This window comes from Rana temporaria, chromosome 9 (assembly GCF_905171775.1).
Source record: "Rana temporaria chromosome 9, aRanTem1.1, whole genome shotgun sequence".
NCBI classification, from domain to species: domain Eukaryota; kingdom Metazoa; phylum Chordata; class Amphibia; order Anura; family Ranidae; genus Rana; species Rana temporaria.
The window spans coordinates 51,189,997-51,214,767 of NC_053497.1; the positions used below are offsets into that span (position 1 = coordinate 51,189,997).

At 43.1% G+C, this 24,771-nt stretch overlaps 1 protein-coding gene across 1 annotated transcript; it reads right to left on the reverse strand.

Annotated features, from left to right (window-relative positions):
• Window positions 1-1,983: 1,983 nt before the first annotated feature.
• On the reverse strand, window positions 1,984-24,533 carry MUCL3 (mucin like 3). The gene is made up of 7 exons (XM_040325228.1): window positions 24,354-24,533; window positions 19,845-19,859; window positions 9,082-9,985; window positions 8,952-9,009; window positions 7,288-8,666; window positions 2,132-3,264; window positions 1,984-2,018 (listed from the first exon to the last, which is right to left on the reverse strand). The coding sequence occupies exons 1-7, from the start codon at window positions 24,418-24,420 to the stop codon at window positions 1,984-1,986; spliced, it is 3,591 nt and encodes a 1,196-aa protein (XP_040181162.1). The 5' UTR covers window positions 24,421-24,533.
• Between the last annotated feature and the right edge of the window lie 238 nt (window positions 24,534-24,771).

The following is a 24,771-nucleotide window of genomic DNA, read 5'->3' on the forward strand; positions in this document are numbered from 1 at the left end:
GTTGCAGCATTTGCAGAAGTAGTTAAAGCAACAGAAGTTGTTTCTGCAGTAGTAGTTGGTGCAGAAATTGTAGTGGGGTTAGAAGTAGTAGATGAAGCCAAATTAGTAGTAGTAACAGTTAATGTGGTAGTTGGTGGTGTTGTAGTAGTTAGGCCTGCAGTGGTGGTTGGTATTGCAGTAGTGGTAGGCATAACAGTTGTAGTTAATACTGTTGTGGAAGAGGGAACTGAAGTAGTAGTTGGAAACTCAGTAGTAGCTGATGTAGTGGTTGTTGAAGTTGTGGTACTAATTGGAGTTGCTGTTGTTGTAGCTGCTGAAGATGTAGTAGAAGCAGCAGATGTTATACCTGCAGTAGTAGTTGGTACTGAAGTGGTGGTAAAAGCAGTGGAAGAAATAGAAATAAAAGGATTGGTAGCAGCAGTTATAGAAGTAGTTGGTGATGTTGTAGTAGTTAGGGCTTCAGTGGTGGTTGAAACTGCAGTAGTAGTAGGGACAGTGGTAGTAGTTACTAATGTACTGGAGATGGGATTTGCAGTAGTAGTGGTTGTTGAAGTTGTGGTACTAATTGGAGTTGCTGTTGTTGCTGCTGCAGATGTAGTTGAAGCAGTAGATGTTATACCTGCAGTAGAAGTTGGTGCTGAAGTGGTGGTAAAAGCAGTGGAAGAAGTTGAAATAAAAGGAGTGGTAGTAGCAGTTATAATAGTAGTTGGTGATGTTGTAGTAGTTAGGGATTCAGTGCTGGTTGAAACTGCAGTGGTAGTAGTTACTAATGTACTTGTGGTTGCAGCAATTGCAGAAGTAGTTAAAGCAACAGAAGTTGTTTCTGCAGTATTAGTTGCTGATGAAGGTGTAGTAGAGGTAGAAGGAGTAGATGAAGCCAAAGGAGTAGTGGTAACAGTTAAAGCGGCAGTTGTCGATGTTGCAGTAGTGGTAGGGACAACAGTTGTAATTAAAACTGCTGTAGAAGAGGGAACTGCAGTAGTAGTTGGTGTAGTGGTTGTTGAAGTAGTAGTACTAATTGGAGTTGCTGTTGTTGTAGCTGCTGCAGTAGTAGTTGATGCAGTAGAAGTTGTACCTGCAGTAGTAGTTGGTGCTAAAGTTGTAGTGACAGTAGAAGTAGTAGATGAAGCCAAAGGAGTAGAAAGACCAGTTATACTGGTAGTTGGCAATGTTGTAGTAGTTAGGGCTTCAGCAGTTGTTGAAACTGCAGTAGAAGTAGGATTTGCTGTAGTACTTGGGGCTACAGTATTAGTTTGTGATGTAGTAGACTCTGCCGTAGTGGTTGTTGAAGTTGTAGTTGGAATAGTAGTAGGAGTTGGTATTGTAGTAGTACTAGGAGCTGTTGTAGTAGTCAAGGCTTTAGTAGTAGTAGAGGTTGAAGTCACAGAAGTAGTTTGCTGTGTGGTACTTGTTGGAATTGTAGTAGTGAGTGTTTCAGTACTGGTTGGCACTGCAGCAGTAGTTGGAAAGATAGTGGTAGTTGTTGTAGTAGTAGTAGGAGTTGCCGTAGTAGTCGATGCTTCAGTAGTACTTGTTGTAGTAGGAGTTGGCGTGGTTGTTGGGGCTTTAGTAGTACTTGTTGGTGCCAAGGTAGTAGTTTGCTGTGTGGTAGTTGGCAGAATTGTAGTAGTAGGGGGTTCAGTACTGGCTGACACTGCAGAAGTAGAAGAAACAGTAGTAGTTGGTGTTGTTGTAGTAGGAATAGTAGTTGGGGCTTCAGTAGTACTTGTTGAGCCCAAAGTAGTAGTTTGTTGTGTGGTGGTTGGCAGAATTGTAGTGGTAAGTGTTTCAGTACTAGTTTGCAGTGCAGTAGTTGTAGCAACTACTGAAGTAGTTGGTGTTGTAGTTGTTGAAAGAGCTACAGAAATTGGTAGTATTGTAGTAGTAGGGGGTTCAGTACTGGTTGGCACTGCAGTAGTAGTAAGAGCAACAGTAGAAGTTGGTGCTGTAGTAGTAGCAGGAGTTGGCGTGGTTGTTGGGGCTTCAGTAGTACTTGTTGGTGCCAAAGTAGTAGTTTGCTGTGTGGTAGTTGGCAGCATTGTAGTAGTAGGGGATTCAGTAGTACTTGGTGCCAAAGTAGTAGTTTGCTGTGTGGTAGTTGGCAGCATTGTAGTAGTGGGGGGTTCAGTACTTGTTGGTGCCAAAGTAGTAGTTTGCTGTGTGGTAGTTGGCAGCATTGTAGTAGTAGAGGATTCCGTAGTACTTGGTGCCAAAGTAGTAGTTTGCTGTGTGGTAGTTGGCAGCATTGTAGTAGTAGGGGGTTCAGTAGTACTTGTTGGTGCCAAAGTAGTAGTTTGCTGTGTGGTAGTTGGCAGCATTGTAGTAGTAGGGGATTCAGTAGTACTTGTTGGTGCCAAAGTAGTAGTTTGCTGTGTGGTAGTTGGCAGCATTGTTGTAGTAGAGAATTCAGTAGTACTTGGTGCCAAAGTAGTAGTTTGCTGTGTGGTAGTTGGCAGCATTGTAGTAGTAGGTGGTTTAGTAGTACTTGTTGGTGCCAAAGTAGTAGTTTGCTGTGTGGTAGTTGGAAGCGTTGTAGTAGTAGGGGATTCATTAGTACTTGGTGCCAAAGTAGTAGTTTGCTGTGTGGTAGTTGGCAGCATTGTAGTAGTAGGGGGTTCAGTAGTACTTGTTGGTGCCAAAGTTGTAGTTTGCTGTGTGGTAGTTGGCAGCAATGTAGTAGTGGGGGGTTCAGTACTTGTTGGTGCCAAAGTAGTAGTTTGCTGTGTGGTAGTTGGCAGCATTGTAGTAGTAGAGGATTCAGTAGTACTTGTTGGTGCTAAAGTAGTAATTTGCTGTGTGGTAGTTGGCAGCATTGTAGTAGTAGGGGGTTCAGTAGTACTTGTTGGTGCCAAAGTAGTAGTTTGCTGTGTGGTAGTTGGCAGCATTGTAGTAGTAGGGGATTCAGTAGTATTTGGTGCCAAAGTAGTAGTTTGCTGTGTGGTAGTTGGCAGCATTGTAGTAGTAGGGGGTTCAATAGTACTTGTTGGTGCCAAAGTAGTAGTTTGCTGTGTTGTAGTTGACAGCATTGTAGTAGTAGGGGGTTCAGTAGTACTTGTTGGTGCCAAAGTAGTAGTTTGCTGTGTGGTAGTTGGCAGCATTGTAGTAGTAGAGGGTTCAGTAGTACTTGTTGGTGCCAAAGTAGTAGTTTGCTGTGTGGTAGTTGGCAGCATTGTAGTAGTAGGGGGTTCAGTAGTACTTGTTGGTGCCAAAGTAGTAGTTTCCGGTGTAGTAGTTGGCAGAATTGTAGTAGTAGGGGGTTCAGTACTTGTTGGTGCCAAAGTAGTAGTTTCCTGTGTGGTAGTTGGCAGAATTGTAGTAGTAGGGGGTTCAGTACTTGTTGGTGCCAAAGTAGTAGTTTCCGGTGTGGTAGTTGGCAGAATTGTAGTAGTAGGGGGTTCAGTACTTGTGGGTGCCAAAGTAGTAGTTTCCGGTGTGGTAGTTGGCAGAATTGTAGTAGTAGGGGGTTCAGTACTTGTTGGTGCCAAAGTAGTAGTTTCCGGTGTGGTAGTTGGCAGAATTGTAGTAGTAGGGGGTTCAGTACTTGTTGGTGCCAAAGTTGTAGTTTGCTGTGTGGTAGTTGGCAGCAATGTAGTAGTGGGGGGTTCAGTACTTGTTGGTGCCAAAGTAGTAGTTTGCTGTGTGGTAGTTGGCAGCATTGTAGTAGTAGAGGATTCAGTAGTACTTGTTGGTGCTAAAGTAGTAATTTGCTGTGTGGTAGTTGGCAGCATTGTAGTAGTAGGGGGTTCAATAGTACTTGTTGGTGCCAAAGTAGTAGTTTGCTGTGTTGTAGTTGACAGCATTGTAGTAGTAGGGGGTTCAGTAGTACTTGTTGGTGCCAAAGTAGTAGTTTGCTGTGTGGTAGTTGGCAGCATTGTAGTAGTAGAGGGTTCAGTAGTACTTGTTGGTGCCAAAGTAGTAGTTTGCTGTGTGGTAGTTGGCAGCATTGTAGTAGTAGGGGGTTCAGTAGTGCTTGTTGGTGCCAAAGTAGTAGTTTCCTGTGTGGTAGTTGGCAGAATTGTAGTAGTAGGGGGTTCAGTAGTACTTGTTGGTGCCAAAGTAGTAGTTTCCGGTGTAGTAGTTGGCAGAATTGTAGTAGTAGGGGGTTCAGTACTTGTTGGTGCCAAAGTAGTAGTTTCTGGTGTGGTAGTTGGCAGAATTGTAGTAGTAGGGGGTTCAGTACTTGTTGGTGCCAAAGTAGTAGTTTCCTGTGTGGTAGTTGGCAGAATTGTAGTAGTAGGGGGTTCAGTACTTGTTGGTGCCAAAGTAGTAGTTTCCGGTGTGGTAGTTGGCAGAATTGTAGTAGTAGGGGGTTCATTACTTGTGGGTGCCAAAGTAGTAGTTTCCGGTGTGGTAGTTGGCAGAATTGTAGTAGTAGGGGGTTCAGTACTTGTTGGTGCCAAAGTAGTAGTTTCCGGTGTGGTAGTTGGCAGAATTGTAGTAGTAGGGGGTTCAGTACTTGTTGGTGCCAAAGTAGTAGTTTGCTGTGTGGTAGTTGGCAGAAGTGTAGTAGTGGGGGGTTCAGTACTTGTTGGTGCCAAAGTAGTAGTTTCCGGTGTGGTAGTTGGCAGAATTGTAGTAGTAGGGGGTTCAGTACTTGTTGGTGCCAAAGTAGTAGTTTCCGGTGTGGTAGTTGGCAGAATTGTAGTAGTGGGGGGTTCAGTACTTGTTGGTGCCAAAGTAGTAGTTTCCGGGGTGGTAGTTGGCAGAATTGTAGTGGTGGGGGGTTCAGTACTTGTTGGTGCCAAAGTAGTAGTTTCCGGTGTGGTAGTTGGCAGAATTGTAGTAGTAGGGGGTTCAGTACTTGTTGGTGCCAAAGTAGTAGTTTCCGGTGTGGTAGTTGGCAGAATTGTAGTAGTGGGGGGTTCAGTACTTGTTGGTGCCAAAGTAGTAGTTTCCGGTGTGGTAGTTGGCAGATTTGTAGTAGTGGGGGGTTCAGTACTTGTTGGTGCCAAAGTAGTAGTTTCCGGTGTGGTAGTTGGCAGATTTGTAGTAGTGGGGGGTTCAGTACTTGTTGGTGCCAAAGTAGTAGTTTCCGGTGTGGTAGTTGGCAGATTTGTAGTAGTGGGGGGTTCAGTACTTGTTGGTGCCAAAGTAGTAGTTTCTAGTGTGGTAGTTGGCAGAATTGTAGTAGTGGGAGGTGCAGTACTTGTTGGTGCCAAAGTAGTAGTTTCCGGTGTGGTAGTTGGCAGAATTGTAGTAGTGGGGGGTTCAGTACTTGTTGGTGCCAAAGTAGTAGTTTCCAGTGTGGTAGTTGGCAGAATTGTAGTAGTGGGGAGTTCAGTACTTGTTGGTGCCAAAGTAGTAGTTTCCAGTGTGGTAGTTGGCAGAATTGTAGTAGTAGGGGGTTCAGTACTTGTTGGTGCCAAAGTAGTAGTTTCCGGTGTGGTAGTTGGCAGAATTGTAGTAGTAGGGGGTTCAGTAGTTGTTGGTGCCAAAGTAGTAGTTTCCGGTGTGGTAGTTGGCAGAATTGTAGTAGTGGGGGGTTCAGTACTTGTTGGTGCCAAAGTAGTAGTTTCCGGTGTGGTAGTTGGCAGAATTGTAGTAGGAGGGGGTTCAGTACTTGTTGGTGCCAAAGTAGTAGTTTCTGGTGTGGTAGTTGGCAGAATTGTAGTAGTGGGGGGTTCAGTACTTGTTGGTGCCAAAGTAGTAGTTTCCGGTGTGGTAGTTGGTAGAATTGTAGTAGTGGGGGGTTCAGTACTTGTTGGTGCCAAAGTAGTAGTTACCTGTGTGGTAGTTGGCAGAATTGTAGTAGTGGGGGGTTCAGTACTTGTTGGTGCCAAAGTAGTAGTTTCCGGTGTGGTAGTTGGTAGAATTGTAGTAGTGGGGGGTTCAGTACTTGTTGGTGCCAAAGTAGTAGTTTCCAGTGTGGTAGTTGGTAGAATTGTAGTAGTGGGGGGTTCAGTACTTGTTGGTGCCAAAGTAGTAGTTTCCGGTGTGGTAGTTGGCAGAATTGTAGTAGTGGGGGGTTCAGTACTTGTTGGTGCCAAAGTAGTAGTTTCCGGTGTGGTAGTTGGCAGAATTGTAGTAGTGGGGGGTTCAGTACTTGTTGGTGCCAAAGTAGTAGTTTCCGGTGTGGTAGTTGGCAGAATTGTAGTAGTGGGGGGTTCAGTACTTGTTGGTGCCAAAGTAGTAGTTTCCGGTGTGGTAGTTGGTAGAATTGTAGTAGTAGGGGGTTCAGTACTTGTTGGTGCCAAAGTAGTAGTTTCCGGTGTGGTAGTTGGTAGAATTGTAGTAGTAGGGGGTTCAGTACTTGTTGGTGCCAAAGTAGTAGTTTCCGGTGTGGTAGTTGGCAGAATTGTAGTAGTAGGGGGTTCAGTACTTGTTGGTGCCAAAGTAGTAGTTTCCAGTGTGGTAGTTGGCAGAATTGTAGTAGTGGGGGGTTCAGTACTTGTTGGTGCTAAAGTAGTAGTTTCCTGTGTGGTAGTTGGCAGAATTGTAGTAGTGGGGAGTTCAGTACTTGTTGGTGCCAAAGTAGTAGTTTCCGGTGTGGTAGTTGGCAGAATTGTAGTAGTGGGGGGTTCAGTACTTGTTGGTGCCAAAGTAGTAGTTTCCGGTGTGGTAGTTGGCAGAATTGTAGTAGTGGGGGGTTCAGTACTTGTGGGTGCCAAAGTAGTAGTTTCCGGTGTGGTAGTTGGCAGAATTGTAGTAGTAGGGGGTTCAGTACTTGTTGGTGCCAAAGTAGTAGTTTCCGGTGTGGTAGTTGGCAGAATTGTAGTAGTAGGGGGTTCAGTACTTGTTGGTGCCAAAGTAGTAGTTTCCGGTGTGGTAGTTGGCAGAATTGTAGTAGTAGGGGGTTCAGTACTTGTTGGTGCCAAAGTAGTAGTTTCCGGTGTGGTAGTTGGCAGAATTGTAGTAGTGGGGGGTTCAGTACTTGTTGGTGCCAAAGTAGTAGTTTCCAGTGTGGTAGTTGGCAGAATTGTAGTAGTAGGGGGTTCAGTACTTGTTGGTGCCAAAGTAGTAGTTTCCGGTGTGGTAGTTGGCAGAATTGTAGTAGTAGGGGGTTCAGTACTTGTTGGTGCCAAAGTAGTAGTTTCCGGTGTGGTAGTTGGCAGAATTGTAGTAGTAGGGGGTTCAGTACTTGTTGGTGCCAAAGTAGTAGTTTCCGGTGTGGTAGTTGGCAGAATTGTAGTAGTAGGGGTTTCAGTACTTGTTGGTGCCAAAGTAGTAGTTTCCAGTGTGGTAGTTGGCAGAATTGTAGTAGTAGGGGATTCAGTACTTGTTGGTGCCAAAGTAGTAGTTTCCGGTGTGGTAGTTGGCAGAATTGTAGTAGTAGGGGGTTCAGTACTTGTTGGTGACAAAGTAGTAGTTTCCGGTGTGGTAGTTGGCAGAATTGTAGTAGTGGGGGGTTCAGTACTTGTTGGTGCCGAAGTAGTAGTTTCCGGTGTGGTAGTTGGCAGAATTGTAGTAGTGGGGGGTTCAGTACTTGTTGGTGCCAAAGTAGTAGTTTCCGGTGTGGTAGTTGGCAGAATTGTAGTAGTGGGGGGTTCAGTACTTGTTGGTGCCAAAGTAGTAGTTTCCGGTGTGGTAGTTGGCAGAATTGTAGTAGTAGGGGGTTCAGTACTTGTTGGTGCCAAAGTAGTAGTTTCCAGTGTGGTAGTTGGCAGAATTGTAGTAGTAGGGGATTCAGTACTTGTTGGTGCCAAAGTAGTAGTTTCCGGTGTGGTAGTTGGCAGAATTGTAGTAGTAGGGGGTTCAGTACTTGTTGGTGCCAAAGTAGTAGTTTCCGGTGTGGTAGTTGGCAGAATTGTAGTAGTGGGGGGTTCAGTACTTGTTGGTGCCGAAGTAGTAGTTTCCGGTGTGGTAGTTGGCAGAATTGTAGTAGTGGGGGGTTCAGTACTTGTTGGTGCCAAAGTAGTAGTTTCCGGTGTTGTACTTGGCAGAATTGTAGTAGTGGGGGGTTCAGTACTTGTTGGTGCCAAAGTAGTAGTTTCCTGTGTGGTAGTTGGCAGAATTGTAGTAGTGGGGGGTTCAGTACTTGTTGGTGCCAAAGTAGTAGTTTCTGGTGTGGTAGTTGGCAGACTTGTAGTAGTAGGGGGTTCAGTACTTGTTGGTGCCAAAGTAGTAGTTTCCGGTGTGGTAGTTGGCAGATTTGTAGTAGTAGGGGGTTCAGTACTTGTTGGTGCCAAAGTAGTAGTTTCCGGTGTGGTAGTTGGCAGATTTGTAGTAGTAGGGGGTTCAGTACTTGTTGGTGCCAAAGTAGTAGTTTCCAGTGTGGTAGTTAGCAGAATTGTAGTAGTAGGGGGTTCAGTACTTGTTGGTGCCAAAGTAGTAGTTTCTGGTGTGGTAGTTGGCAGATTTGTAGTAGTGGGAGGTTCAGTACTTGTTGGTGCCAAAGTAGTAGTTTCCAGTGTGGTAGTTGGCAGAGTTGTAGTAGTAGGGGGTTCAGTACTTGTTGGTGCCAAAGTAGTAGTTTCCGGTGTGGTAGTTGGCAGAATTGTAGTAGTAGGGGGTTCAGTACTTGTTGGTGCCAAAGTAGTAGTTTCCGGTGTGGTAGTTGGCAGAATTGTAGTAGTAGGGGTTTCAGTACTTGTTGGTGCCAAAGTAGTAGTTTCCAGTGTGGTAGTTGGCAGAATTGTAGTAGTAGGGGATTCAGTACTTGTTGGTGCCAAAGTAGTAGTTTCCGGTGTGGTAGTTGGCAGAATTGTAGTAGTAGGGGGTTCAGTACTTGTTGGTGACAAAGTAGTAGTTTCCGGTGTGGTAGTTGGCAGAATTGTAGTAGTGGGGGGTTCAGTACTTGTTGGTGCCGAAGTAGTAGTTTCCGGTGTGGTAGTTGGCAGAATTGTAGTAGTGGGGGGTTCAGTACTTGTTGGTGCCAAAGTAGTAGTTTCCGGTGTGGTAGTTGGCAGAATTGTAGTAGTGGGGGGTTCAGTACTTGTTGGTGCCAAAGTAGTAGTTTCCGGTGTGGTAGTTGGCAGAATTGTAGTAGTAGGGGGTTCAGTACTTGTTGGTGCCAAAGTAGTAGTTTCCAGTGTGGTAGTTGGCAGAATTGTAGTAGTAGGGGATTCAGTACTTGTTGGTGCCAAAGTAGTAGTTTCCGGTGTGGTAGTTGGCAGAATTGTAGTAGTAGGGGGTTCAGTACTTGTTGGTGCCAAAGTAGTAGTTTCCGGTGTGGTAGTTGGCAGAATTGTAGTAGTGGGGGGTTCAGTACTTGTTGGTGCCGAAGTAGTAGTTTCCGGTGTGGTAGTTGGCAGAAATGTAGTAGTGGGGTGTTCAGTACTTGTTGGTGCCAAAGTAGTAGTTTCCGGTGTTGTACTTGGCAGAATTGTAGTAGTGGGGGGTTCAGTACTTGTTGGTGCCAAAGTAGTAGTTTCCTGTGTGGTAGTTGGCAGAATTGTAGTAGTGGGGGGTTCAGTACTTGTTGGTGCCAAAGTAGTAGTTTCTGGTGTGGTAGTTGGCAGACTTGTAGTAGTAGGGGGTTCAGTACTTGTTGGTGCCAAAGTAGTAGTTTCCGGTGTGGTAGTTGGCAGATTTGTAGTAGTGGAGGGTTCAGTACTTGTTGGTGCCAAAGTAGTAGTTTCCGGTGTGGTAGTTGGCAGAATTGTAGTAGTGGGGGGTTCAGTACTTGTTGGTGCCAAAGTAGTAGTTTCCGGTGTGGTAGTTGGCAGATTTGTAGTAGTAGGGGGTTCAGTACTTGTTGGTGCCAAAGTAGTAGTTTCCAGTGTGGTAGTTAGCAGAATTGTAGTAGTAGGGGGTTCAGTACTTGTTGGTGCCAAAGTAGTAGTTTCTGGTGTGGTAGTTGGCAGATTTGTAGTAGTGGGAGGTTCAGTACTTGTTGGTGCCAAAGTAGTAGTTTCCAGTGTGGTAGTTGGCAGAGTTGTAGTAGTAGGGGGTTCAGTACTGGTTGACACTGCAGTAGTAGGAGCAGCAGTAGTAGTTGGTATTTCAGTGGTAGTCGGAGCTGCAGTGGTAGTAACTGGCGCTGCAGTAGAAGTAGTCGTAGTAGCATCAGTAGTTATTGTAGTAGTAGCTTCAGTAGTTGTCGCATCTGTAATAATTATAGTAGGATTAGTTTGGGCTGAAGAATATCTTTAAATAATAGAAATTGTTTTTCCGGCCCCTTTCACACTGGGGCAGTGGAGGCGTCGGTGGTAAAGCGCCGCTATTTTTAGCTGTTCTACCGTCGTTTTAGCCGCGATTTTCGGCCGCTAGCGGGGCACTTTGAACCCCCCGCTAGCAGCCGAGAAACGGTTAGAACCGCCTGCAAAGCGCCTCAGTGTGAAAAGGGTGTAAATGAAAATAAAATGACTTCCATAACACAATATTTATTCTGTACAGGTGGAGTAGATAAGGAGCGTGTTTATCACGTCCCACCCAATAGTATTTATTTTACCAGTTCTCACTATCAGGGGGGAGAAAATCCCACAACAAGGTGAAGCTTCACCAGAAGATCTGCTTCATAATTCCGATGATTTCCATGTAACCGGCATTTGGTGTTCTGGAGAAAGTAAATGCTGCCCCCGTTTGGCCTTCGTTATGTAGCGTCATATGCCTACCTCTATACACTTCTTCACCCATTACTCACCAACGTATTATCTCTTCCTTCTACAGAGCACGCAGCAGAACATGCATGGCTCATTCTTTAACCACTTAAAGCGGGAGTTCACCCATTTCTAAAAATTTTTTTTTTCTTCCCCTAGATTCCTGCTCGTTCGGTCTAGGGGAATCGGCTATTTGTATTAAAATCGGTGCAGTACTTACCCGTTTTCGAGCTGCATCTTCTTCCGTCGCTTCCGGGTATGGTCTTCGGGAGCGGGCGTTCCTTCTTGATTGACATTCTTCCGAGAGGCTTCCGACGGTCGCATCCATCGCGTCACTCGTAGCCGAAAGAAGCCGAACGTCGGTGCGGCTCTATACTGCGCCTGCGCACCGACGTTCGGCTTCTTTCGGAAAATCGTGACGCGATGGATGCGACCGTCGGAAGCCTCTCGGAAACCTGTCAATCAAGAAGGAACGCCCATTCCCGAAGCCCATACCCGGAAGCGACGGAGAGGATGCGTCTCGTAAACGGGTAAGTACTGCACCTATTTTTAAATAAATAGCCGATTCCCCTAGTAATAACGAGCAGGAATCTAAGGGGGAAAAGTGCCCTCTAAGGGTGAACCCCCGCTTTAAAGACCCCTTCACACTGGTGCATTTTTGCTGCGTTTTTGCCGCGTTTTCGCGGTAAAAATAGCGCTATTAAAACGCTCATAAAACGCTCCCCATGCCCCCTCCATTGAAATTATTCAAAAACCGCTGTAAAAATGCGGTAAAAGCGCGGTAAATCGTGGTAAAAACGCGATAAAATCGTGGGGTTTTACCGCGATTTGAACGCTCCATTTTTACCACGTTTTTACAGCGGTTTTTAATTAATTTCAATGGAGGGGGCATGGGGAGCGTTTTATTAGCGTTTTAATAGCGCTTTTTTTAACGCGAAAACGCGGCAAAAACGCACCCGTATGAAAGGGCCCTAAGGCTGCTTTCACACTGAGGCGCGCAGCCGCGGTGACGGTATAGCCGCGCTATTTGTAGCGCGGCTATACCGTCGTATTTACCGCGATATTCGGGCGCTAGCGGTGAGGTTTTAACCCCCGCTAGCGGCCGAAAAAGGGTTAATACCGCGGTATTACCGCGCTTTCCCATTGATTTCAATGGGAAGGCGCGGTATAGGAGCGGTGAACACACCGGTCCTATACCGCGGTAAAGATGCGGCTAGCAGGACTTTTGGTGCGCTCCTGCTAGTGCACCGCTTCAATGTGAAAGCCTTCGGGCTTTCACATTGAACACTACAGGGCATGATTTTTCATGTGGTATAGCAGCGCTATTTTTAGCGCTGTACCGCATAAAAAACGCCCCAGTGTGCAAGGGGCCTTAAGGACCCCTTCACGCCGATATAAGTCGGCAGAACGGCACGGCTGGGCACAGGCTCGTACCTGTATGGGCCTGTGCTCCGTGACCGCGCCCGCGGACCTGCAGACTCTGATCACCGCCGGTGGCGCCGCCGCCGGTGTCCCACAGTGTAAACAAACCTTTCCCCATTCTTCCTAGTGTGACTGCCACTGATCCTCTGTTCCCTGTCATAGGGAACGACGATTAGTGACGTCACATGCAAAGCCACGCCCCCACACAGTAGTAAGCACTCCCTAGGAAACACTTAAAGCGGAAGTTTACCCTAAAAATAACTTTTTACCCGTAGATTGATGCTCATTTTGTCAAGGGGAATCGGCTAGTATTTTTAAAATCGAAGCTGTACTTACCGTTTTAGAGAGCGATCTTCTCCGCCGCTTCCGGGTATGGTCTGCGGGACTGGGCGTTCCTACTTGATTGACAGGCTTCCGACGGGCGCATCCATCACGTCACGAGTAGCCGAAAGAAGCCAAACGTCGGTGCGGCGCTATACTGCGCCTGCGCACCGACGTTCGGCTACTTTCGGAAAATCGTGATGCGATGGATGCGACCGTCGGAAGACTGTCAATCAAAATAGGAACGCCCAGTCCCGCAGCCCATACCCGGAAGCGGCGGAGAAGATCGCTCTCTAAAAAGGTAAGTACAGCTTTGATTTAAAAAAAAAAATAGCCGATTCCCCTAGACAAAATGAGCATCAATCTAAGGGTAAAAATTTGTATGTCCGGGTGAACCCCCGCTTAGCACCCCCTACAGGTTAACCCCTTCACTGCCAGGGCCATTTTCACAGTAATCAATGCATTTTTCTCTCCCATCCTCTGAAACTCACTACCTCAACCTGTCCGGCTATCCCCTACTCTTGCCTACTTCAGGCGATCCCTGAAAACATACCTCTTCAGGGAAGCCTATCACGTCTCCAACTAATCTTTTACCACTTCCATCAGCTCATTCCCCACAGTTACAACCTTTTGTACCACCTGCCCCACCCTATTAGATTGTAAGCTCTTCTGAGCAGGGCCCTCTTAATCCTCTTGTATTTTATTGTATTGTAACTGTATTGTCTCCCTTTTATATTGTAAAGTGCTGCGTAAACTGTTGGCGCTATATAAATCCTGTATAATAATAATATTAATAATCATTTTTATAGCACTTTTCGCTGTGAAAATGACAATGGCCCCAAAATAGTGTCAAAAGTGTCCGATGTGTCCGCCATAACGACTCAGTCACGATAACTAGTAAAAAAAAATATTAATAAAAATGCCATAAAACTATCCCCTATTTTGTAGACGCTATAACTTTTGCGCAAACTAATCAATAAACGCTTATTGTGATTTTTTTTACCAAAAATAAGTAGAAGAATACGTATCGGCCTAAACTGAGGAATTTTTTTTTTTAATGTATATTTTTGGGGATATTTATTACAGCAAAAAGTAAAAAATATATATATATTTTTTTTTTAATTGTCGCTCTATTTTTGTTTATAGCGCAAAAAATAAAAACCGCAGAGGTGATCAAATACCACCAAAAGAAAGCTCTATTTGTGGGAAAAAAAGGACGTCAATATAGGGGTCCTATAAACTTGCGTACATTAACCACTTAAAGGGGTTGCAAAGGTTTGTTTTTTATTTTCTAAATAGGTTCCTTTAAGCTAGTGCATTGTTTGTTCACTTACCTTTTCCTTCCATTTCCCTTCTAAATGTTTTTTTTTCTTTGTCTGAATTTCTCACTTCCTGTTTCTCCTCAGTAAGCTTTCCCCCATCATCCATGGGGGTTACTCAGCCAGAACAGCTTACTGAGGAGGAACAGGAAGTGAGAAATTCAGACAGTGCTACGATCAGTGCTATAAAATGCACTGATTACTGTAAAAATGACACTGGCACTGGCAGTGAAGGGTTAACTACTAGGTGGCGCTGAAGGGGTGAAGTGTGTCCTAGAGAGTGATTCTAACTGTTAGGGGGCGTGGCTACAAGTGACACGTCACTGATCACTGTTCCTGATGAGAGGGAGCAGACGATCAGTGACAGTGTCACTAGGCAGGAAGAGGAGATGCTTGTTTACACTTGCCCCTCCCCGTTCTGCAGCTCTGTGACCTGATCGAGGGACACTGGCGGATATGGAGTCCGCGGGTCCCGCGGGCACGGTCACAAAGCTCACGGACGGGAATTTTAAAGTGACGTAAATATACGTTACTCTGCCCAGCCGTGCCATAAGTAAAATGGGGGGGATGGGGGGCCGGACACAGCAAGGTGTTTTTTCACCTTAATGCATAGGATGGGTTTACAACCCCTTTAAAGGTCCATTCACTTTGCTTATAATTAAGCCCTGATAAAGAGGACTTTTTTGGACCAATGGTATGGCACTTCATTTTCCATTTTTGTTACATTACACTCAGTGGTGGCTGGTGCTCATTATTTTCGGGGGGCAGCAAACTACTCGCACCGCAGCCACCCCCCACACCCTCTGCGGGAGATGGACAGGAAGGCGACCTTACCTTAGGAGATGACAAGGATTGAGGACAAGGGGAAGGGCTTCTGCTCTCGGCTCCAGTTGAGGGAAGAGCCAGGGCTTCTCCTCCTGGCCAAACAGACGTTGCTTCTTCTCCTAACTGAACAGGAAGTGGGTCTTGCAGGACCCACTTCCTGATTGGCCATGGGGAGAATCAGGAAGACAATAGTGAATATTAATTCACTATAGTCACAGAACTGGGTGGGCTCAGGGCGCAGTGCTCTGCGCCCCGATCCCATCCTACTTTGAACCCAATTAGAGCCTCATGCCGCGTACACACGATCGGAAATTCCGACAACAAAACCGTGGATTTTTTTCAAACTTGTGTTGTATACACACGGTCACACAAAATTCCGACCGTCAAGAACACAGTGACGTACAACACTACGACGAGCCGAGAAAAATGAAGTTCAATAATTCCGAGCATGCGTAGGATTTGTGTGCGTCAAAATTGCATACAGACGATCGAAGTTTCCGACAAGAACTTTTGTTGTCAGAAAATTTAAGAACCAGCTCTCAAATTTTTGTTGTCGGAAATTCCGACAGCAAATGACCGATGGAGCCTACACACGGTCAGAATTTCCGACAAAAAGCTCACATCGAACATTTGTTGTCGGAATTTCCAATCGTGTGTACGCGGCATTAGGCTCTAATTATGTGCTTCCAAAAAAAATAAACCCATTTAAATCCATGCGTCCGGCGCCTTGCATGTAGATTGGGGGAGGGGGGGACGGCACACTTATGGACTGGCCGCCACTGATACTACACTGATACTACAAGGAGATCATGGAAATCCTCTGCCTGCCCGGGAACCAGATTATTTATATCAACATAAATACTTTTAGGTGGTTGTAAAGCCTGAAGGTTTTAATGCATTCATCATAATGATGCACCCGTAATACCGTGAGGCCCCGTACACACGACCGAGTTTCTCGGCAGAATTCAGCCAGAAACTCGATCGGAGCTGGATTCTGTCGAGAAACCCGGCGTGTGTACACTTTCAGCCGAGGAAGCCGACGAGTTCCTTGTCGAGCCAAATAGAGAACATGTTCTCTATTTCCTCGTTGTTCAATGAGGAAAGTTGGCTCGCCGAGATCCTCGGCGGCTTCACACAGAACTCGACGAGCAAAACGATGAGTTTTGCCCGTCGAGTTCCTCGGACGCGTGTACGGGGCCTCAACAATGTTGTTAAAAAAAAGACATGCTTGCCTATTGACCTATTTACTAGGCACTGGATGGAGGTCTTTGTGTGCCCAGCCAAGAGGATATGAACAGATAAGGGAAACACACAATGGCTCCTTTAGCTTCCCACCAACAGATTGGTTTAGTTGGCAGAAAAAAAGAGATCTGTGCAGGGGCATAAGTACGGGGGGTCGTTATTACAACTCGGCCCCATCCTTTAGGGGGATTGTGCGGTTCCCCATATACCTGGATAGGAGGGTGGCAGGGGTGGCATATAAAGGAACTGATCCTCTCTATGTTACTCCAGCAGCAGCTGAATGCCTGCTTTTTATCCTCTCTCTCTCCCACAGGCATTCAGTGGCTGCAGGAGGAACATGAAGGGGATCAGTTCCTCTATATCAGGCATGTCCAAAGTCTGGCCCATGGGCTAATTGCGGCCCGCGTTCTGTTTTAATGTGGCCCCCCTGGTAATTTGGATATATACCTACTTACCTAACATATATCCATTGCAATGGTGAGGCTGCATTCATGGCAATGGTGAGGTTGCATTCATGGCAATGGTGAGGCTGCATTCAGGGCAATGGTAAGGCGCATTTATGACAATGGTGAGGCTGCATTCATGGCAATGGGGTGGCTGCATTCAGGGCAATGGTAAGGTGCATTTATGACAATGGTGAGGCTGAATTCATGGCAATGGGGTGGCTGAATTCATGGCAATGGTGAGGCTGCAGCTGGGCACTGATTAGGCTGCATTGATGGGCACTGACCCCTATTTTGCTTCACAGTTCTTTATTTAAAATTTTTGATGAAACTTCCCTCTTAAAGTGAAGGTGCGTATTATATGGTATATTCACCACACAAAGTCACAAAGGCAGGAGAATTCTTGTTGGGCCATGTATTGGTGCTCGGACGAACACACTTGGACTGAATTTTAATAGTTCAAAGAATGTCAGGCAAAATGGGCGGCCCTCACGCATGTTCACATCATCAAATCTGGCCCTCTTTGAAAAAAGTTTGGACACCCCTGCTCTATATGTAGCCCCACTGCCCCTCCTATCCAGATTTCTTCTGCTGCCTCGTGGCCCCTGTACCCTCTTCCAGCCCCCCTCATCCCCTGCAGCTCTGCCGATTTCCCCCCATCTGCAGGGAATGTGTCAGAATGGAGAGCAGAGAGCAGAGAACACTATCTTTTGGACTTTGAGATTTTTTTGTAGACAATCAGGGAAAACAAAATTCCACATTGCCATTTTAGTAAATTATAGGGGCACAATCACAAGGTTGTGCAAATGATGCCATTTTGGCCTTTTGTCAAACAAAGTGCACCCAAAAAAGTGAAAAAAAAAACAACAAAAAAACCCATAATATTATTTATTTTCTCATGGTGCTATTTTTGCATCTTTTTCACACGTATTGTCTAAAACACCTCAAATAACATACTATGGCTAAAAACAAAATACTATACATAAACACAAAAAAAATGCAAAACAAAATTCCCTTAAAGTGATTTTAAAGGATCAGTTTTTATTTTTTTAATTAAAATAACAAACATAATACCTATCTACTCTGTGATATGGTTTTGCACAGAGCAGCCCTGAAGCTCAGCTTCTGAGGCCCCCCACTGGCGCTCTTGGCTTCTCCTCTCTTGCAAGTGCCCCATAGCAAGTCGCTTGAGGGCAATTGTGTGGACTAAATCCAAGCTGGGCTGTGTGTGTCTAAAGATGCAAACAGCTTGGCTTGGTCCTGCCCCCTGCTTCCTCCTCACAGGATTTGATTGACAGCAGCAAGAGCCAATGGCCTACTGCCTCCATGTTCTATGAGGAGAGCGAACAGCAATGCTGCTCTCGGGCACAGCGCTGGATCAAGATTAGTCTCAGGTAGGTATTAGGGGGAGGATGGAGGGGAGCTGAATTTGGAAGGTTTTTTACCTTAATGCTGAGAACGCATTAAGGTGAAAAAACAACGGCTTATAAATATGTGAAGTAATTAGTATAACATCTATAACACTACAGAGTTATGCACTAAATATATTTTGTTAGGCCTGTGGAGTACACAGCAATTGATCTTATGCAAGCTGATGTTGCATATAATACATGTATATATTTATTTTGAATTTACTGTCTTATGCATATAATATATTGCTTTGCACAAATCTCTACTTTTAAATGTTTCAATAGGTGGTTTCTGAATGCAGCAGTGAAGTAAAGTACAAGAAAATATTTGTGACAAAATTATAATATTTAGAGCGGTTCCTGAAAATCTCAGTGTGGACATCATCATTTAGGGCCACATTCAGGTAGAATTGCGGCGGCATAATGTATCGTAGATACGTTACACCGCCGCAAGTTTTCATCGCAAGTGCCTGATTTACCAAGCACTTGCGTGAAAACTTATGCTGGCAGCCTCCGGCGTAAGCCCGCGTAATTCAAAGGGGCGTGTGCCATTTAAATTAGGCGCATTCACGCGCCGGACCTACTACGCATGCTCCGTTTCAAAATTCCCGCCGTGCTTTGCGCGAAGTGACGTAATTTTTTCGAACGGCGACGACGTGCGACGTGCATAGCGTACTTTCGTATTCCCGGACGTTTTACACAAGAAGAAAAACATTTTAAATTTCGACCCGGGAACGACGGCCATACTTTAAACAGCACATACGTGTGCTGTCTAAAGTTAGGGCACCTAAAACGACGACTAACTTTGCGACGGGAAACTAGACTAGCAGCGACGTAGATAACGCGAAAAACCGTCGTGGATCGCCGTAACTCCTAATTTGCATACCCAACGCTGGTTTACGACGCAAACTCCCCCCAGCGGCGGCCGCAGTACTGCATTCTAAGATCTGACAGTGTAAAACAATTACACCTGTCGGATCTTATGGATATCTATGCGTAACTGATTCTATGAATCAGTCGCATAGATAGAAACAGAGATACGACGTGTATCAGGAGATACGCCGTCGTATCCCTTTTGTGAATCTGGCCCACAGTTCTTAAGCCTCATACACACGACTGGTTTTACCGTCGGGAAAAAAAATGGGAATCCCGACGGGAAAATAGAGAACCTGCTCTCTATTTTCCCATCGGGATTCCCGGTGGCTTTTTTTATGCCAGATTTACTAATACTCTATGGGAAACAATACGAGGCAGTGCCCATATGGAATACACACAGCCGGGATTTCTGGCCAAAGCTCCATGCCAGTTTTCCTGCCGGGTTTTCGGCTTTCCCCTCGGTTTTCACAGCAGACTTTTTAGCGTCGTGAAAACCGAGCGTGTGGACAGGGCTTCAGTCTTCCGTGAGCAGAGAGCTGATACCTGTCGGTCTCTGACTTTCTGATTTGCCCCTCCAGCCCTCACTGGTGTGCCAGGCTGTGGAGAGGGTGGAAGCAGCTGACTTGGGCCCTCAGCAGTGTGCTGAGAGGCTGAGCCAGCTGCCCCTCAGGTATTTCAGTGGATTCCAACATTAAAGTTGGAATTGATCCAGAGTCAGGATCAGCTGAGTGAAGTTAGCTAACAGTGGATTTTAGTCACAGGGGTGCAGAACCAACTGCAATTCTGTGACCCACAGAAAAAGTAGGTCCAAAAGAGCCATGGTCCTACTTCTCCTTTAACATTAGTTTTAGTCATGACCTGCTTGATCCAACAAAAAAATAGTTTTGAACGAAATTGGGCTTTAAGACCAATTTTCTGAAAAGTTTGGTAAACTGCCAATAATTTTGATAAAAATAAGTGTGGGTATTTTACAGTAGCAAAACCCAAAACTATTCTTGGATCTACCAGTCAATACAGAACTACGGCACAATTGTTAATTTATTTTGCACAAGCATTACTGAACATAGGACTTGACATGATTGTGAACATAGGAAAAACATGCTGCTTTAATGGTTACTATTATTTGCTGTGCCTTAGCAACTTTGTCATATAGGATTAATCTTTAAATATTGTAAGATCTGCAGAAATCACTGCGCTAAGCTTAATCCAGGGCTTAGCAGATTTATAATAAATTACATTTCTTTTTTCCCACAGCAACTACATTTTACTCCACCTTCTACACTAGAAATAATGAAACATTTAAAGGGTTGCTATAGGGAAGGAGACACTTTTTATAACAAAATTTACAGTTGCCTGCTATGTTACGTAGACTATGAGATCTAATGGTTTTATTTAAAAAAAAAAAAATCTTTAAAAGAAAAACATGTAACAGAATGTCAAAATTACAGAACATGTAATTATATTGTATATACTTTTATAAATAAATAATTATGTTTAAAAATTACATACCTGAGGTTTGGGCACCTGGAAAGTGTAAAAAAAAAGTATTTAGTATCTTATGTAAATAAATCACAAAAATAAAAGTAAATTATTCTTTGGTCAGTAAAAGTATATTTGGCAATATTTTTTTTTTCAAACCAGAAAATATCATTCTCTTCCTAGACAGATTCACCAAGACCTAACAACAAGTCTATTAATAAACAACACTCAAGCAATAACAATTGATACATTATTATTTATCACTAGGGATGAGGTCCAAGTTTGCTGCTATCATGGGTTTGTGGTGTCTGGACCCAGTGAACTAATGCAGAAATCCACCATAGTAACCATAATGCACTGTTCGGCCTTTGAATGCAGATCAGATGCCCCAATAATGGGGCTTTGGATAAGCCAGTCCCTTCACTATAAAAGGATGAGGTAACAGCAACCATACTGACAATGTGCTTTAGCTGTGGTAGAGAAAGCAGATATTAGGATTGGGCGTGTATGCATTGGGGGGTCTCTTATAGGAGATGAAAACAATTACTGAATGTTTGGTAGGGATTTGCATCACAGAGAGCTTGGGGTTAGGGGGAGGGAAGGGTTTTTAGTTATTTTATCCTTTGTTATATCTTAAAGCAAAGTTTCACCCAAAATTGGAACTTTTACTTTAAGTACTGGTGACCCCCTGACATGCCACATTTCGAGGGGGGGGGGGAGCGGGTACTTAGTTTTCACAGGTACCCAGATCCCACTTCCTCTCCTGGTGCAGTGGCACAGAGCGGAAGTTCACCCCTCCCTCCTCCCTCCCTGCAATCTTTTAGGACACATCACAGGTCCCAGAAGATTGCCCGGCCATTCACAACGATCAGGGCGGTTTGCAATGCCGGCGCCGCAGAGAGGAGGGGGGAGAGAGACGAGCCGTGGGACAGATGAGTGTCTGTTTATTAAACGTCAGCAGCTACAAAAATGAACAGACACTCACCTGTGTGTAGCTGCTGACTTTTAAATGGGTGGAACTCCGCTTTAATGCTGTTAATGTACAGAGTACAGACTGTATGTGTTTTTTCACAGGGAATGCTTCTTAATCAGTGCTGGTAATTGTTTTTCACATGTCCTATTTAAAGCAGACCTTTTACAAAAATGAAAAGTCCACTTGAATGAAAGCCCCTATCTCTGAAAGTCAAATTGCCTGCAAGAGTATGTGATTGGGTGATTAACAGGCAAGTAATTGTGGGAGACAGGGGCAGAATGTTATCACTTCATAACACAAAGTGCCCAAACAAGGACCTTTATATCAGTATCTCCAGCTACTATTTTCATGAAAGCTGGTGATTAAAGTATTAATAGGCTAAGGGATATTTTCATATTAAAGCTTGTATGAGATTTTTGTGGTTGGGTACACATCTACGTTAATAATCTATGTTTGAGTTTTGGACTGCTGGGGGAAATTCATCTTATGTGCCCCTTCAGTGTACACCAGTGGTTCTCAACCCCTCATGTACCCCCAACAGGCCACGTTTTGGAAATTTCTCTTAGATTAAATAGCTGTCAAATACCAAGCCATTGATTCTGATTTAAAGCACCTATGCAAAATAAAGGAAAACCTTCAAACATGGCCTTTTGGGGGTACTTGAGGACAGGGTTGAGAACCACTGGAGTACACAGATCTGTACTCCCAAATATCATTTTAACTACAAATCTCTGTCCAAAACAACTGATTGATAACACGCCATTCATTTGTCAAGACTTTAGCTATAGTACTTTTTTTCTATTAATTGGGTTCTTTTCCCTTTCTATTTTTTATATTATAGAGTATGGACAAACTTGGGCCCAGATCACCAGACTTAGGGATAATTATAATGTTTTAATTTTTCTGCAACCATGTGGAGCTGCACTGTCCAGCCATTTTGCAGTATTTGTGGCTGTTGTCTCTCAAATAATATACTCTAATTTATATTTAAAACCCTTTTATAGTGTGGGCCAACCAAGCTGCTTACAAATAAATACTGAACAGCCTCTGAACAATATTTGTGCCTTTTGTCTTTTAGATAATACACATTCATTTTTATTGCAAAGTAAAACCTTCCTTGTTTCTATTAGTTGCCTATTCAAGTGCTCACATACTGTTATATTGCTTGCCAATTGCTACAAACCACATACCTGAAGTCTATATTTTGAATATTTTGGGAATAATTTGGTATATATGAATGAGAGGGGGTGCAGGGAATTTGGGATTGTAGTACTGAAGTGTGTTTGTACACCCTGTTTTGATATTTTAATTATTTTATCGAAAAAATGTCATGCAGTGGTACTGTGCAAAAAGAAGTTCACAAACTATACTATTAAATTATTTTGTCACAGGCCGATTTGTATGAAGTTTAAGGCTTTAGATGTTTTCTAAGAGTTAAACTTCCTGTAGCTTCCCATGCCTTGCTTTGGAAAGATTTACAGTATATATGTTTTATATAGAGTGAATAAGATTCAAAATTAAATAAAATATTCTAGAGCAAACTTTTTTAAATCTACTTCTACTGTCTCTCTGTGAAAAAAAAATCACCCATTAGTCCATAGAAATAACATTAACCAGCTACAAATGAAATATGTTCCGCCAAACTACGTCAATCTGCTTTTATTAAAAAAACAACTCTACCTTTTGCATAGTTTAATTTATCTCCTACATTTTAATTAACTGAAAAATGATACTGAACTGGTAGAACAGGGTGTAATTTTGTGTGATACATTTTAACAATTTGAAAATCACAAAGCACAAATAACACAGATTAGAAATGACTGGAAGTTGGATTGTCTGCAATAAGATCTCTTGCTTCTTTTCATTTAGTGAGCACATAGAAATGGCCTAAACTCTTCCATTTGAAGCCAGACAGCATTTAACAAGAAGCATTGACATTTAAATTATAAAATTCTATATATGTGTATATGAATAGACCTATCATCATAAAAAATATCTATTTCAATACAAATTTGAATAAAAAAGGGCAGACTTGATGGACCACTTGGTCCACTTCTGTCATCACTCTTCTATGTTTCTTCTATGTTTCCACTCTTCTATGTTTCTAAAAATCAGGTTTCTTTAATAAAGCTTACTACCAGGGCAAGGTTTTGGTGATGTCCAATGGTGTGATGAAAGCTATAAAGCCACACCTCAAATACTTCCAGACACCTTGGAAAATGGTACCTAAAGAAAAGTTGTGCATGATTTTTGTACCAAAAGCTATATTACATATGCCAATGCTTGTTTTGACTTATGTTCACAATAATTTAAAAAAAATCTCACTTTACGTTGTGCATATGCTGACAATATTTTTTTTAAACAATTGCTACTTTTTTCATTGGCCTTTGTAATATAGCAGAATGTACATAGAACATGGTGTGTACATAGGGAGAAGCCTTAGCGCTACCTAAATTGTAGATGAACTATACATATAATTTGGTCATACAATTTGTTTTTAAAGGTTAAATGTTATCCATGACCTTTTTAAATTTATGTATAAACATCTTTGAGACACATAAAAAAAATCTAGCAGATTGTCTTGCTGTTTTACAATAAAATATGATAATTCTGATAATATGGATGACGCATTACTTAAAGCGTATGCCATTGTTGTTATTATCTTTACAAAGATGGATGGATTTCATTTAAACAATCAAACCTATAAATGTAGGTCATCAATCAAATAATTTAAATTGTATTGTAATATTGATTGTTTCACAGAAATGTATCTATTAATGGGCAAATACGAGATGTGTGGCATACACAGCAAAACCTTTGCCTGTAAAATTGTAAAGTTTATCGATTTGTACAAATCTTTCAAAAACAGCTTTAGATGTTTTGATGGACTTATAAGACAGTTTGTGCATGGTCTAAAACAGTTGCAGAAGGCAATCCCTAAGCAACCAAAGTTAGAAAATGTTGATGAGGTAGTTTTAAATTGAATATTTCTACCCTGTGGCATGCATTTAGATATAAGCTACTGCAGTTCATTGTCTATGGGGCGCTTCTCAAAAGAAGAAGCGGATTTGAGGGTTGGTGGAGAAAAATATTTTGTTGAATGGATTATTTTCAATCTAAGCACTAAAGATCTCTATGTGTATGTTTTTAAAATTACAATGAAAAGCAAAAGGTATTTTTGGTTTTCAAATATATTCAGTTTTAGTGGATACATTGTCCCAACTTAGCATTTATTATTGTTTTATGAAAATAGAATCTGTAGTGTAATGGTTGTTTTTGCATGAACTACAAGCTAATAATCACCATTTTAATGTCATCTAGTCATGCACACAATACAATCATTACATTATAAAATTGAGCAAATCTGTCTTCATTCTCATATTGTACTTTGTATAAAAGCTTTGTTTAAGGCAATATAAACTATAAAAGCATTTTTTAGGTAATATATGGGCATATATTTTTTACCTTTCTTTTGGCAAAGAAATCAACATTTTTTTTTTTAAAGTCACTATGGAATAAGTAAAAACAGAACCATCAGTATAAAATACAGTATGTTAATAACATACCTGTACTGGGAACCATGGCCAAGAGTAGCAGACACCAAGTCAATAACAGAGACTTTGAAGTCCCCATTATGTGCAGGATTCAATTCCGTCAGTGCCAATAAAATATCCAAGCGAGCATCCACAAAACAACTGTATAATAATGTATGGTGCAGGGGTTTTAAGTCAACTGAACTTAGGACAACCCATACATGACATTGTTCAGTAGTGACAAACAGATACCATCAGTGTAATTTTTTTAAATTTTCTTCTTAAACAATTAGCTAGAATAGCTACAGTGCTGGAGTTATGACACATAATGTAAATATGAAATTCAGGCTAATTGGCAGAATGAGGAGTGACTACAGATACATAAGATTGGGTATTCTGGGTGGTGTGTTGAGGACAACATATTTAGAGATTAGTGTGTATGTTAGTAATT

Bases quoted from the DNA above. Each gene is read 5' to 3' on its own strand.
- MUCL3 (XM_040325228.1), bottom strand. From the start codon at position 24,420: ATGGGGACTTCAAAGTCTCTGTTATTGACTTGGTGTCTGCTACTCTTG. The intron at 8,667-8,951 runs GCACCAACAAGT...TTGTCACCAACA, and splicing joins CACTGGAAACTACTACTTTG to AGTACTGAACCCCCTACTAC. The intron at 2,019-2,131 runs GTACTGAACCCC...ACTACCACACAG, and splicing joins TACTACTTTGGCACCAACAA to CAAACTACTACTTTGGCACC.